Source organism: Thamnophis sirtalis, unplaced genomic scaffold (assembly GCF_051295495.1).
Source record: "Thamnophis sirtalis isolate CommonGarterSnake01/CBP01778 unplaced genomic scaffold, rThaSir2_p1.2 scaffold_15, whole genome shotgun sequence".
In the NCBI taxonomy this organism is placed as follows: domain Eukaryota; kingdom Metazoa; phylum Chordata; class Lepidosauria; order Squamata; family Natricidae; genus Thamnophis; species Thamnophis sirtalis.
Window position 1 is genome coordinate 30472630 of NW_028261395.1, and position 12756 is coordinate 30485385.

At 42.5% G+C, this 12756-nt stretch overlaps 1 protein-coding gene across 1 annotated transcript in view; it reads right to left on the reverse strand.

The window, feature by feature from the left end:
• Positions 1-1682: 1682 nt before the first annotated feature.
• Positions 1683-12756, reverse strand: part of CSGALNACT2 (chondroitin sulfate N-acetylgalactosaminyltransferase 2) — a 67890-nt gene continuing 56816 nt past the window's right edge. Inside the window, exons 7-9 of the mRNA XM_087701795.1 lie at positions 9932-10026; positions 7037-7118; positions 1683-3577 (exon numbers count right to left, since the gene is read on the reverse strand). Coding sequence (XP_087557921.1) covers positions 3285-3577; positions 7037-7118; positions 9932-10026 — 470 coding nt within the window. The 3' untranslated portion in view covers positions 1683-3284. The remainder of the gene's footprint in view (positions 3578-7036; positions 7119-9931; positions 10027-12756) is intronic.

Sequence of the window (12756 nt, forward strand, 5' to 3'; positions counted from 1 at the left end):
TCTACAGAGATGCATATCTGTGTAGACTTTTCCTCAGGATGTGTTCCACGTTATCCGAAGTATTCATGTTCTCTGTCACATATCCATTCATAGGGGCTGTCCCCACCTTTGGTTCTCTTGTGATGCCCTTAGTCATCCTGCCCATGTTGCTGGGAGGACTGGACAACTTCGGCCGGCTGTAAATGCACTTGAACATTTGTCTCAAACCCATCGATGAAATGGGTTTGAAAAGAATTCAATATGAAGCAGTCTTGCGGAGTTGGAAGGGACCTTGGAGGTCGTCTAGTCCAATCCTCTGCTCAAGCAGGAGACTCTATACCCGGGATGGCAAACCTATGGCACATGTGCTGGAAGTGGCACACAGAGCCATCTCTCTGGGCACGTGAGCCGTTGCCCGTTGCTCTTCTGAGTTCCGGTGGGACGGCCAGCTGGTCTTCATGTACGCGGGAGCGGCGGAAATTGGAAGAGCAGCCGATCAGAACCCTTACCTTGCATACCAGTTTTTAACTCGCGATGTTATCCTTTCAGTTGTGTCCGACTCTTGACAGATCTATGGTCCAGGTCTCCTCCCACCTTCCAGTCTTGCACGAATCCTTTGAGGTTGTTCTATCCTTCAGTGATGTAGGTTGCTCTCTACTTATGATTCATTTAGTGACCATCTAAAGCAGTGTTTCTCAACCTTGGCAATTTGAAGATGTCCAGACTTCAACTCCCAGAATTCTGGGAGTTGAAGTCCAGACATCTTCAAGTTGCTAAGGTTGAGAAACATTGATGTAAAGTCACAACGGCACTGGAAAAAAACAGACTTTTGACCATTTTTCACACGGACCCCATGTTGTGGCATCCTCACGGTTACGTGATCCAAAATTCAGGCGCTTGGCAACTAATTCATAATTATGACCATCGCAATGTCCCGGGGTCACGTGATCCCTTTTTATAACCTTCTGACCAGCAAATTCAGTGGGGGAAGCCGGATTCACTTCACAACCGTGTTCCTAACGTCACAACGGCAGGGATCTGATGAGCAACAGTGACAAGAAAGCTTGTACAAGGCGTCTTGCTTAGCGAGGGAGATTTTGGCGCCATTTGGCTCCATTGTAAGTCTAGGACTACCTCTATTCTAATGACACGTTATTCTCTTTTATAACAGGAGACACTCTCCCTTTGTGTACCTTTGGTTTCGTTCTCTCAATAACCAGTGGTGGGATCCTACCAGTTTAACAACCGGTTCGGTGATCGCACACTTCACACAGTTTTGAGAAAACTTACCTTCCGCACCACTGCTGGGGAGGAAAACAGCTGAGTCGCGCAGCAATATTCTCTGCGGCGTGACTCAGCTGAGAAGATATAGGTGAGTAAAGTACAGGGAAGGGCGGGCAGATCCACGTGATTGTCGGAGTGAACCGGTTTTCTCCCAGATGATTGTCGGAGCTACCGGTTCGGCCGAACCAGTCCAAACCGGCTAAATCCCACCCCTGTCAATAACCCCAGGAAGGGAAAAGTCTGTCTCAAAACTTCCCTCTACCGAACTGTGAGCTGACAGTCAATTTGTTAAGAAGGCTCTCAACAGACCATTCTCCAAACTGGCCTCACAATTTGGGGTTCTTTGATGTAGCTGTTCCCTCTTTTCCCTATCCTCTTCTCCCAGGTTGAAACTCCAAGGAAGAGAAACCAGGCCAATATTAAAAGAGAGGAATATTCAATTTATTTATAAAGACACGACAACAGCAAGCCCCATGACATTCTCTCCAAGTCAGATAAATAATATTTGTTCTCCACAATGTTATATAAAAGCAAACTACGTGTTAAAAAGGGATGGGCCCAAATAGTATACGGCGGTTCAGACCGAGAAAAACTCCAACCTGTCCTCCCCACCCCCACCCCCCGACCCCGTTATCCAGGAATTTGTTGGGAGCATTCTGGCGTCTCTTTGACAAATCCTGTTTGAAATGGTTAGATTAAATTTTTTAAAAAAAGATAGACAGTATAATTCCACTTTTCTGCCACTAGTGTTCATTGCAATTCAGCCTGAATAGACGGACTTGTGCGCCCAAGGCTAAGAAATAAAAAAAGGAGATAGTTAGCAAAGTTGACCTCTGTCTAACTTTCAGGACCATTTTCTAATGCTCTCCGCCTCAGTCAAGGGACAGAAACATTGCTACTTTCCTCTGAAGAGCCAAGAGGATCAGAATTGAACTATTGAAACCCTTGTTTTATTCTAGGTTCCCAAACATGCAGAAGAAAAAGAAAAATTGGCCAGTAGCTAGGATAAGCAAATAGCGTATAAAGCTCAACTCATGTACAATCTGCTAAAGTACGGCACGATGACCGTATTGCGAACTCCTGAACGGTCTTTTTTTTTTTTTTTTATAAACCTGTCGTCTAGAATTTTTTTTTTTTTTTTTTTTGCAAGTTGGATGGATGTTCCTGATAAGGCAAACTCAGCGGTTTTAGCTGCAACGATGTGTCAGGCAGCACAATCACACCACCTTCTGTCTCTTTCCATTGAAGCAGGGGTGAAATGCTACCGGTTCAGACTGGTTCGTCTGAACCGGTAGTAAAGATGCCAACTGTTCGCCTGAACCGGTAGCAAAAAAAAAAAAGCTACCGGTTCGGGTAAATCGGTTTTTCTGACGATCAGCTGTGCTGCATGATTTAAATTAGCTAGAAAGCAGGATTTCCTGCTCTCTAGCTAATCTAAATCGCGTAGCACAGCAGACTCCCCTCCCCTTGCTGTTTGCTTACCTTTGCAGCTCGGTAGCAGGCTCCGCCCCCACCCCACCCCAGATGTCATTTTGACACTCTGTGCATGCACGCACATGCTCACATTGCTACTGAACCAGTAACAAGGGTAAGTGGGTTTCACCCCTGCATTGAAGGGATATGTACCGTGTCCGTTCTTAGAAAAAGAAGAAGAAAAGGAACAATGCAGAATAACCGCAGAAAATGGAGAGGTGTGATCCACACCTTTGTGGAATGCAGGTTGGAGAACCCAAGCTATCAAAAGTGGAAAGTGGAACAGAGGCGGTCTGCTTCTCTCCACTCCACCTCACATGTACCGTCCAACTTGTCGAAGTGAAGGGTATGATGCCCCTTTTGGGTGAACGCCTCCTCTGGTGAGGAACTTGGTGATACTTAGCTGCAGAAAGAGATCTTTCAACTCAGAGAGACAGAGAGAGAGAGGAGAGGCACTGCATGTTTGTAAGCTGAGTTAATTAAGGCTTCCGAACCAAACCTGGTTCATAGCAGCTATGGGGGTCTGAAGGTTGCCCCCAAGGATCGTTCTAGCCAATGGCTTCGCTGTCAGTCTTGTAGGCTTGCTTACGCAGATGGGTTTCGATCTCCTCACGGAAAACAAGCATGCCAAGGTGCGAGTGAGAGGCCTCGTTCATGGCTTTCGACTGGATGCACATGCGGTATTGCTCGGGAGTCAATTCGTCGGCACAGTGCTTCTCGTGCCAAAGGTGAAAGAGTCCAGGCACCGGGGTTCTGACTACCATCAGGCTGCTGTGCAGGTACTTCCGGTAGAGGTGAACGTCTTCTCCGCCCCACCCTTTGACTTCCAGATCGAAGCCTCCTGTGGGAAATCAGAGAGAGGGGATCAGGAAGGAACCTTTTGAAGGTTCGTGGAAGACGGAGGCTGAATCAAAAGGGATGGACATCAATCAGTTTATTAAAATAACTAGCTGATAATCCAGCGCTGTCCAGGTATTTATTGATTCCAAGCCTCCTTCCATGAACATCGCTGCAATTTCTAATGTTGGCTTTCCCCTCTTACCAGAGGGAGCCCCCTTGTGGAGTACTGTGAAGCTGATACCATGGCAACTCCACAGTGCTGTACAGTAGAAGCCATTTTAAGGCAGTTTGGTAGAAGCCATTTTAAGGCACAACAAGCTCTTAACAGAACACACAACACGAGGGGTGTTAGGGGTATCTTACCCCCACAGTATTTGTTTCCAGAGGGTAAGTAATCTGTGTACCAAGTTTGGTTGAAATTGCTTGAGGCATTTCAGAGTTATGCTGGAACAGGCAGGCAGGCAGACAGACAGACAGACAGGTAGATATATTCAGCAGAGTGGCGGAATCTCCAGTTAGATGGCACATATGTGAGTGGTCAAGGTTAAAGTCCTTGCACTGGAGAAAGCAACACTGACCTGACCTCCCTCTAGAATTCCTGAAGAATTCTGATCGTTCCCAAGGGAATGGAGTCGGCCTGGTAAAATTCTTGCAACATATTGTCAGTGACTTAACAATAAAGCTTCTGATTGAAACTGCTAGCAGCTTCAACAATACTATGAAGCCACCATAAAACCTCTAGCAAAAAAATTATATTTCATTATTTCGTTCTATATCTTTAGTCATTGTTTCTCTTGATAGAGGGAATATTTGTAGCTCAGGATTGACACATGAGATCCCTGACGCTCTCTGAGATTGGTTGTTTTCTTGGGGACATTTCATGACCCAAGGTGGGTAACATCATCAGTGCTAGAAGGGAGTGGGATGGTGATGGAGGAGGAGGAGGAGGAGGAAGAGGAGGAGGGGGAGGGGGGGAGGAGGAGGAGGAGGAGGAGGAGGAAGAGGAGGAGGAGGACTGTGGGGTCCTTGGTGCTCTCTGAGCTTGGTTGTTTTCTTGCAGATCTTTCATTATCAAACTAGGAAACATCATCAGTGCTAGAGGGGAGTGCTAGAGGGGAGTGGGATGGTGATGGTGGAAGGGGAGGAGTGGAAGGAGGAGGAGGACAAGAAGGAAGATGAAAAGAAGGGGGAAGGAGGAAGAGGAGGAGAAGGACTGGGAGGTCCTTGGTGCTTTCTCAGCTTGATTGTTTTCTTCCAGGTAGGTAGCACTGATGATGTTACCTAGTTTGTTAATGAAATATCTCCAAGAAAACAACCAAGGTTCAGAGAGTAACAAGATCCCTTCAACTGTTTATAAAAAAAAATGGGGGGGAGGGAGGAAGTCAAAAATTGAGAACCCTCTTGTGAAGGTATAGAATGCAATAGCTATATTTCTACGGATTAAAATACTACATAATTTTTAAAATACGTTACATGCTAATTTAGATATATCATGTAATAATTTGTCCTAGAGGAAATCAACCCTGACTGCTCTTTAGAAGGCCAGATCCTGAAGAGGAAACTCAAATACTTTGGCCACCTAATGAGAAGGAAGGACTCACTGGAGAAGAGCCTAATGCTGGGAAAGATTGAAGGTAAAAGAAGAAAAGGGCGACAGAGAATGAGGTGGCTGGATGGAGTCACCAAAGCAGTAGGCCTGAGCTTAAATGGACTCCAGTGGATGGTAGCGGACAGGAAGGCCTGGAGGAACGTTGTCCATGGGGTTGCGATGGGTCGGCGACTAACAACAACAATGCTAATTTACAGTAGATATGCAAGAAAGGCAATTATTCCTGTTACTGAAATAAGATGTTTACATTTTGCTCTAGGATTTGTTTACTTTCCATTAATAAATCCTGTACTCAAGAAGGCGGGAAAAATCTGTATTGTGCCATTCTGGAAGAGCAAACATGGACGAACCTCACAGTTTTCACTTAGGACATTTACCTAGCAAATGAAGTGGTTTCTAGTTTCACCTATTTTACTGCAATGTATTAGAATTTACATGGAGGCATAATCTCTTTTGCTGAAAAATTCTGTTGAGCCACATGATGGCACCAATGTACAAAATGAAAAAAAAAAAGTTTTGGTTGCTCATGCTAGTTTTCCGTTTTTTTTAAAAAAAGTTATGTGCACGGTAATAAATGTTTTACAAAAGTCCAAAATCAGAATATTGCATCTGGGAAATCCCGGCAAGAATTAATTAATTTACACTTGATAAATAACTAATTGAAAGCTCATGCTTGCTCACCCATCCTTTAGATTTAACCACCCACACTTTAGATCAGGGGTGTCAAACTCAATTTCATTGAAGGACACATCAGGGCTGTGGTTGACCTTGGGAGGTTGGACGTGTGTGGCCGGGTGGATGTGCCCAACTGGGTGGGCATGGCCAGCCTGACGCCACTCTGCAAACAGCTGGCATGTTTCCTCTTCACATTGGGCAGACCAGACTGAAGCTACGCTGGCCCGATCTTTCCTCTTTGTATTGAATAGACCAGGACAGCCTCAAGGGCTGGATCTGATCACATCACGGGCTGGATCCAGCCCATGGGCCTTGAGTTTGACACCCTGCTTTAGATCAACCAACACAAGAGTTGTGAGCCGTGTATTTCAGCAGAAAATCCATTAGCTACAATAAAAAAAGCTAATAACAGATAAATAAAAGAGAAAGCATTTGGGCCAGGTGGATAAAAATCGATGATTTTTTAAAAACATTTTTTTAAAAAATGAGATTTTTTTAAAATTTAAATCGTATTTTTTATTTAAATCAATTTTTTAATTTTTTTATCAAATTCATTTTAATAAAATGCATTTGAAGTTAAAAAAATCTATTTAAATCTATCTATTTAAGATACATTCATAATTTAGTTTATTCAGCATGAAATGGAGTTTTGTTTTGTAGCATGAAGTTGTATATTCTGCAATATTGGGACTGTTGGTGAGTCAACAGCAGGTCAAGAGGAGGAGCCGCTGCAGGACAGAGATGACAGTTGCTCTTTAAAAATTATGATTTAAAGATGAATAACTAGAAGATAAATAATAGAATTTATTGTAATATGTATGTCAAGATTAGAAATTGGAAGACTATGATTATGTATATTATGACTAACCAATTTCGTTGTATTTATTTTGTACAATGACAATAAGGACTATACTATTTAATTTTATTATTACTGTAAGTACTGTGTACAAAACACATTGACCCAATACACTGTCCACAAAATATGTAAGGATGTTAAAAGAAAATTGCAAATAAAACATATAAACTGTATATGATTTAAATTGAGTTGATTTAAATCAAGCCTTTTCACTAGTGATTTAAGTCATGATTTAAATCGTGATTAGATTTAAATCAAATCCACCCTGATTTGGGCACCAACTCAACCAAAACCAGAAGCGAGGCATTTATACATCTTACCAATGGCCAAGAAATCTGTTCGATACTGACACATCATCCCGAAGCCAAAATCTCTCCAGAATCCGGAATCTTTTTTGTGGACCTATTACAGAGATAAGACACAGAGTTTTAGCTTCAGGAAAGAGCAAAACAACAAGAAATGACCTGAAATGAAACCCACTTCAGCATTGCCTGATTGTAAGGAAAGAAGAAGAATGGACGTAGACATTAACCATCAACGGAGGGGAGAGGTGTTTAGAAGTAGATTATTAAAGATATTAATAATAGATATTATTAAAGGAGAAACGGAATACCACTCAATGTGGGAATTATGGTATAATTGGCTAGACAATAGGTACAGAGGTTAGAAAATTAATAATGAAAGAAGATTAACAAACTAGAAACAAATACAGGTGCAAAGTTATGCAGAAGAATATATATTGCAAGCAATATTATTATCGGACTGTACACAACTATAAATCAAAATGTACAGAGTGATAAATATAGCTTTGCTGTTGCTTCGACTGCCATGAAACGGGGAGGGAGGGCATGGTATTTGGGAGGGGTTACTCATTGTGCTGGAGGAAGGTTCTGGAGTTCAGCTGCCTGTCTGACTACGCACGCGCATGCGTAGGAGATTCCCGCCAGGACTAATGGCACCGACATTCCATCTTCATGATGCCTTTTGAAGTTATCTCACACCTGACACTTGGGAGAATTATGATTGGACTGTAGCTGTGATGCCAAGGGGTGGGGAATGGGCTATTCTATATATCAATCGCTTTCGCGCCTAAATAATCAGACTTCGCTTCGCTATGCCTTTAATCATTTATAATTAGTAAAAGTACACTTGATTTCTACTCATGGAGTCTCGTGGTCTTCTTTCCTAATTATCTGATGGAGAGGTTCTGACAGTTATGTTATAAATATGGAAATAATGGATACAACTATGATGTACAATATTATGCATTTAAAAATAAACTAAACTATATGATTAAGAGAAAAATGGTCATGATTAAGGTGTATAACATCATGTATATTTAAAAATGATGTGATGCAACCACTATACTGCTGTTGCAAAATTGAAATTGTGATGTGAGCGACTGGTCTTTGTTTTCCCTTGAAGATGTTTCACTTCTCATCCAGGAAGCTTCTTCAGTTCAGAACGGAATTGCTGAAGAAGCTTCTTGGATGAGAAGTGAAACGTCTTCAAGGTAAAACAAAGGAAGTCCAGTTGACTCTTGACTAAACACACGCTGACCTGGATGGCTGAGATTCTCCATAGACATTATTGCATCAAGTTCTGTTTGGGCTTCAGGAAGCGATCCTAAACATTCAGCAGTGAACTCACTAAGGAAAGGTCCCATCACAGCTTCCAAGATTCTCTCTCTGACCTCTAATTCTGCTCCTTATTGAAATCTGTCTGTAGGTGAACTGTAGGCAGAGGTCAGGGATGGAGCTAAATGCACCATCAGTCTAGGCCCAATTCCAGATCTCTCCCCCCCCCCCTTGAATTCCACTGAGCTTTCTCCAATTTTGATTTCATGCTTACTATGAGTGGATCAGATCCTTGTGAATGGGTTTGAATAAATCTTCTATACTGCACCTCCAAAAGTTAAATCATGGTAACTGGACCAAGGTTTATTAAAAGGGAGAGGTTTTGTTACTCATCCAAGTCACTTCTTTGGTGGCAATGAAAAATTTTGGAGAGGCAGAGTGTCGTTGGAATGAACAGTTTCTTGCCATACAGACTGCAAGGGGTTTCTCCCCAAAATGAATTTACATTTCATTTATATCTATCACTCATCGAATCTATCTATCTATCTATCTATCATCTATCTATCTATCTATCTATCTATCTATCTATCTATCCATCCATCCATCCATCCATCCATCCATCCATCCATCCATCCATCCATCCATCCATCCATCCATCCATCCATCTACCCACCCACCCACCATTTATCTTATCTAATTAGTCTGCCTGTACATCCATCCATCCTTTATCTTATATCATTAATCCATCCATCCATCATTTGTTATCTAATTAGTCTGTCTGTCTGTCTGTCTGTCCGTCCATCCATCATTTATCTTATGTCATCTATCTATCTGTCTGTCTATCATCATCCATCCATCCATCCTTTATCTGATATCATTAATTAATCAATCAATCCGTCTATCCATCCATCATTTATTTTATCTAATTAGTCAGTCTGTCTGTCCGTCCGTCCATCCTTTATCTTATATCATCTATCTATCTATCTATCTATCTATCTATCTATCTATCTATCTATCTATCTATCTATCTATCTACCTACCTACCTACCTACCTACCTACCATCCATCCATCCACCCACCCACCCACCCACCTACCTACCTATCATCTATCTATCATCTATCATCTATCATCTATCTATCTATCTATCTATCTATCTATCTATCTATCTATCTATCTATCTATCTATCTATCTATCTATCTATCAATCTATCAAACATCTGTCTGTTTATCATCTATGTGTCTATCATCTAATTTATTTATTTATTTATTACATATAAATAAACCTTAACCCCTATAAAGTGACTAAAATAAATAAATACTTATAAAACTGATGTGAAACACACACCCCCACCCAAAAAAATAATCCAAGAAAACTAAAACAAATGGAAACTTGCTAAATATTAATCTGATAAGCTAAGAACAAGTTTCTCTCTTTGGTTCCTGTCATTTGAGGACAACAAGTCCTTTCCCTCGTGTTGTCTGGGGAAAATTCAATGAAGCTCAGGAAGGGACAGATCCATTGCAACGAGGGAAACTTCATTTTTAAAGAAGTTCCAGGAAATGATACAATGCACGGTGTTGTTGTTACTATGGAGAGTAATGTTTTTTTAAAGCTTCTTTGGACCCCAGTCTCTTACCAATTGCTGTTCCACTGGAGGTGGCCCATCTTGATTAGCGTAGACAATGGCAGGATTATAAAGGCTGAAAACCACCGGATAAAAAACCTTCTTGCCTGTGAAAAAGGGGAAAGTTTCCATGTGAATGACTGATGAAAAAAAGGCAGCCACATGTCTTCCGTTCTTTTTTTAATTAACCGTTGAACTACCCATATTTTTTTCGACTATAAGATGCACTGGAGTATAAGACGCACCATGATTTTGAAGAGGTAATTTTTTTTTAAAAAAAGTGTTTGCACTGTGCAGGCCTCCCAAACCCTCTGCATGCCTTTTTATTTTTGCAAAAAAAAAAAAAAGGTGGGGGGGAATGCAGAGCTTTGGGAGGCTTGTAGAGTGCTCCTGGCTGGGGGGGGGGGAACAAGCAAAAATGGCCCACTTTTTCCTCATTTTTGCCCTCCCCAGCCCCCAGGAACATTTTACAAGCCTCCCAAACCGTCTGCACGTCCATTTTTGCAAAGGGGGCAGGGTTTTGGTAGGCCAAAAATGCTGTATTCAGTGCATAAGACGTACCCAGATTTTCACCGTCTCTTTTTCTGGGGGGGGGGGAGGTGAGTCTTATATTCTGAAAAATACGGTCTTTCCCAAACATGGCACAGAAGAATAAAAAAAAAAAGCTTAAGGGACGGGGCAACCACAATGTCTGCTATTTCATTGATTGATTGCTCTCACTGTTAGGAAATTGTTCCTTAATTCCATTAGTTTTCATCTATTGTTCCTTGTCTGGCCTTCTGGTGCTTTGGCAAATAAGTTGACCCCCTCCTCTTTGTGGCAACCCCTCAAATATTGGAAAGCTGCTATCATGTCGCCCCTAGTCTTTTTCTTTATTAAGACTAGGCATACATATCTAATTATACCATATACTGTATGTGTATGTTTCTCTGTGTAGGCATGCAGACCAGTGGTGGGTTCCTCCCAGTCCAGTCCAGTCCAGTCCAGCCGTACCGGTAGTAGCCAGGAGCAGCTGACAGCGTACTAGTAGTGTGCGGCACCTGCCCAAGGCCCAACAAGCAGCTGGGTGTCGCAGGGATGGTGGATTGCACATGCGTGAGCAGCCCATGTGCACGGACAGGATGCGCAGCCCCGAGATCAGCATACCGGTAGCGATGATAAGAGTAACCCACCACTGAAGCAGACACCCACATAACAGACACAACTGTCTGAACTGTTTTCATGGAAGCCCAGTCCCGAGTCAGCTGTGAAGCTGAGTTTGGCCACGGTTCCACAATATACAGTTTTAGGAACAACAAGGTAAATACAGAAATGCTGCGTGCTGCATGAAATAGGGTGGAACTGTGAGAAAACTGAGACAGAAACATTAGAACCCCACTTTCCTTCCAAAAGGACACGTGTAACACCACAATTACCCTTTGCTATAAACACCTCCAGGTGTTCCATACACTTTTCTACAAACTGCTTACTCGCAGGCAGGCAGCCAGATTCCATTTGGCAGCTTGTGATATCCCAAAGAGGAACATAAAGGACAGGAAGGTAGAAAGAGAGGCAGAGTTTCTTTTTGTAATTTATTTATATTCTCTCTCTCTCCTTCTCTCTCTTCCACCTTCTCTCTCCCTCTCTCTTTTGTGTGTGTGTGTGTGTGTGTGTGTGTGTGTGTGTGTGTGTGTTTTCGTAGATTTTCACGGGTGTAGGTATGCTGGTCTTGTTGTATTCGGGGTCTTTTCCCGTGTAAGATTGAGATTGTCTTGGCAACGTTTTGGCGAGGTCTCACTCGCCATCTTCAGGCTGGGTTTAAATGTGACGATACCTCCTGCCTGCCATACATCTGGAAACCAGCCCTAGTCAACAAACGAGCCCCACCCACCACCCAGGCCGTTACAACATGAAACAACAATGGACACACAGACAGCACCAATCAGCACCAATCTACCAATCATTCCACTTACTGAAACAAAGCCAGCACTCCACTCCCCTGCACCAAGATTTATAGAAAGATGGCAGCTCCAACCACGCTTTAAGGCCAAAACCCAGCCTGAAGATGGCGAGTGAGACCTCGCTAAAACGTTGCCAAGACATGGAGCTTAGTTATGTAGCATGAGGCTGTATATTCTGCAATATTTACATTTTTGGTAAACTCGTTCAATAAATCCAAGCTCTGCTAGCTAAATAGGAAACCTTCATTTTGTTTGCAAATAATAATATTAAAGATTCTAACTGCCAGCAAGAATGAGTCCTTACATTTAAAGAGCACCTGTCATTTCAGATCCATCATGGGGACACCTGTTAAGAGAGCATTGACTCATCTGTGGCCTGCTACGTCCCTCATCTTGTTGTGTCACTGCCGCACACCAGCCGTCCCATTAAAGTGAATGGGATTGTTGGTGAATCAACAGCGGGCAGAGGAGGAGCTGCTGCGGGACAGAGATGACAGTTGCTCTTTAAAAATTATGATTTAAATTGAGTTGATTTAAATCAAGCCTTTTTGCTAGTGATTTCAATCGTGATTTCAATTGTGATTTAACTCGACTTGATTTAAATCAAATCCACCTTGGACCTGACCAATGACTGGGGGATACAGGCATTACTGAATGGACTCTTTACCTGTTTACAAAGTGGCTGCTTGCAACCATCAAGCGTGCTCATGTCCTGACCTAGGCTTCCCCAGAAGCACGAAGCTGAGTCCTCGTCCTGATAAAACCGTTTTATTTAATTTACAGTGATTTCCTCTCCAACAAAGTCCCGGCCCACAGTCTTTCAAGATAGTTCACAATTACCAACCTTTATCAGGCTTGGAGAGTGGCCAGGCCGATATGTTTGAGATGCCGCAATAC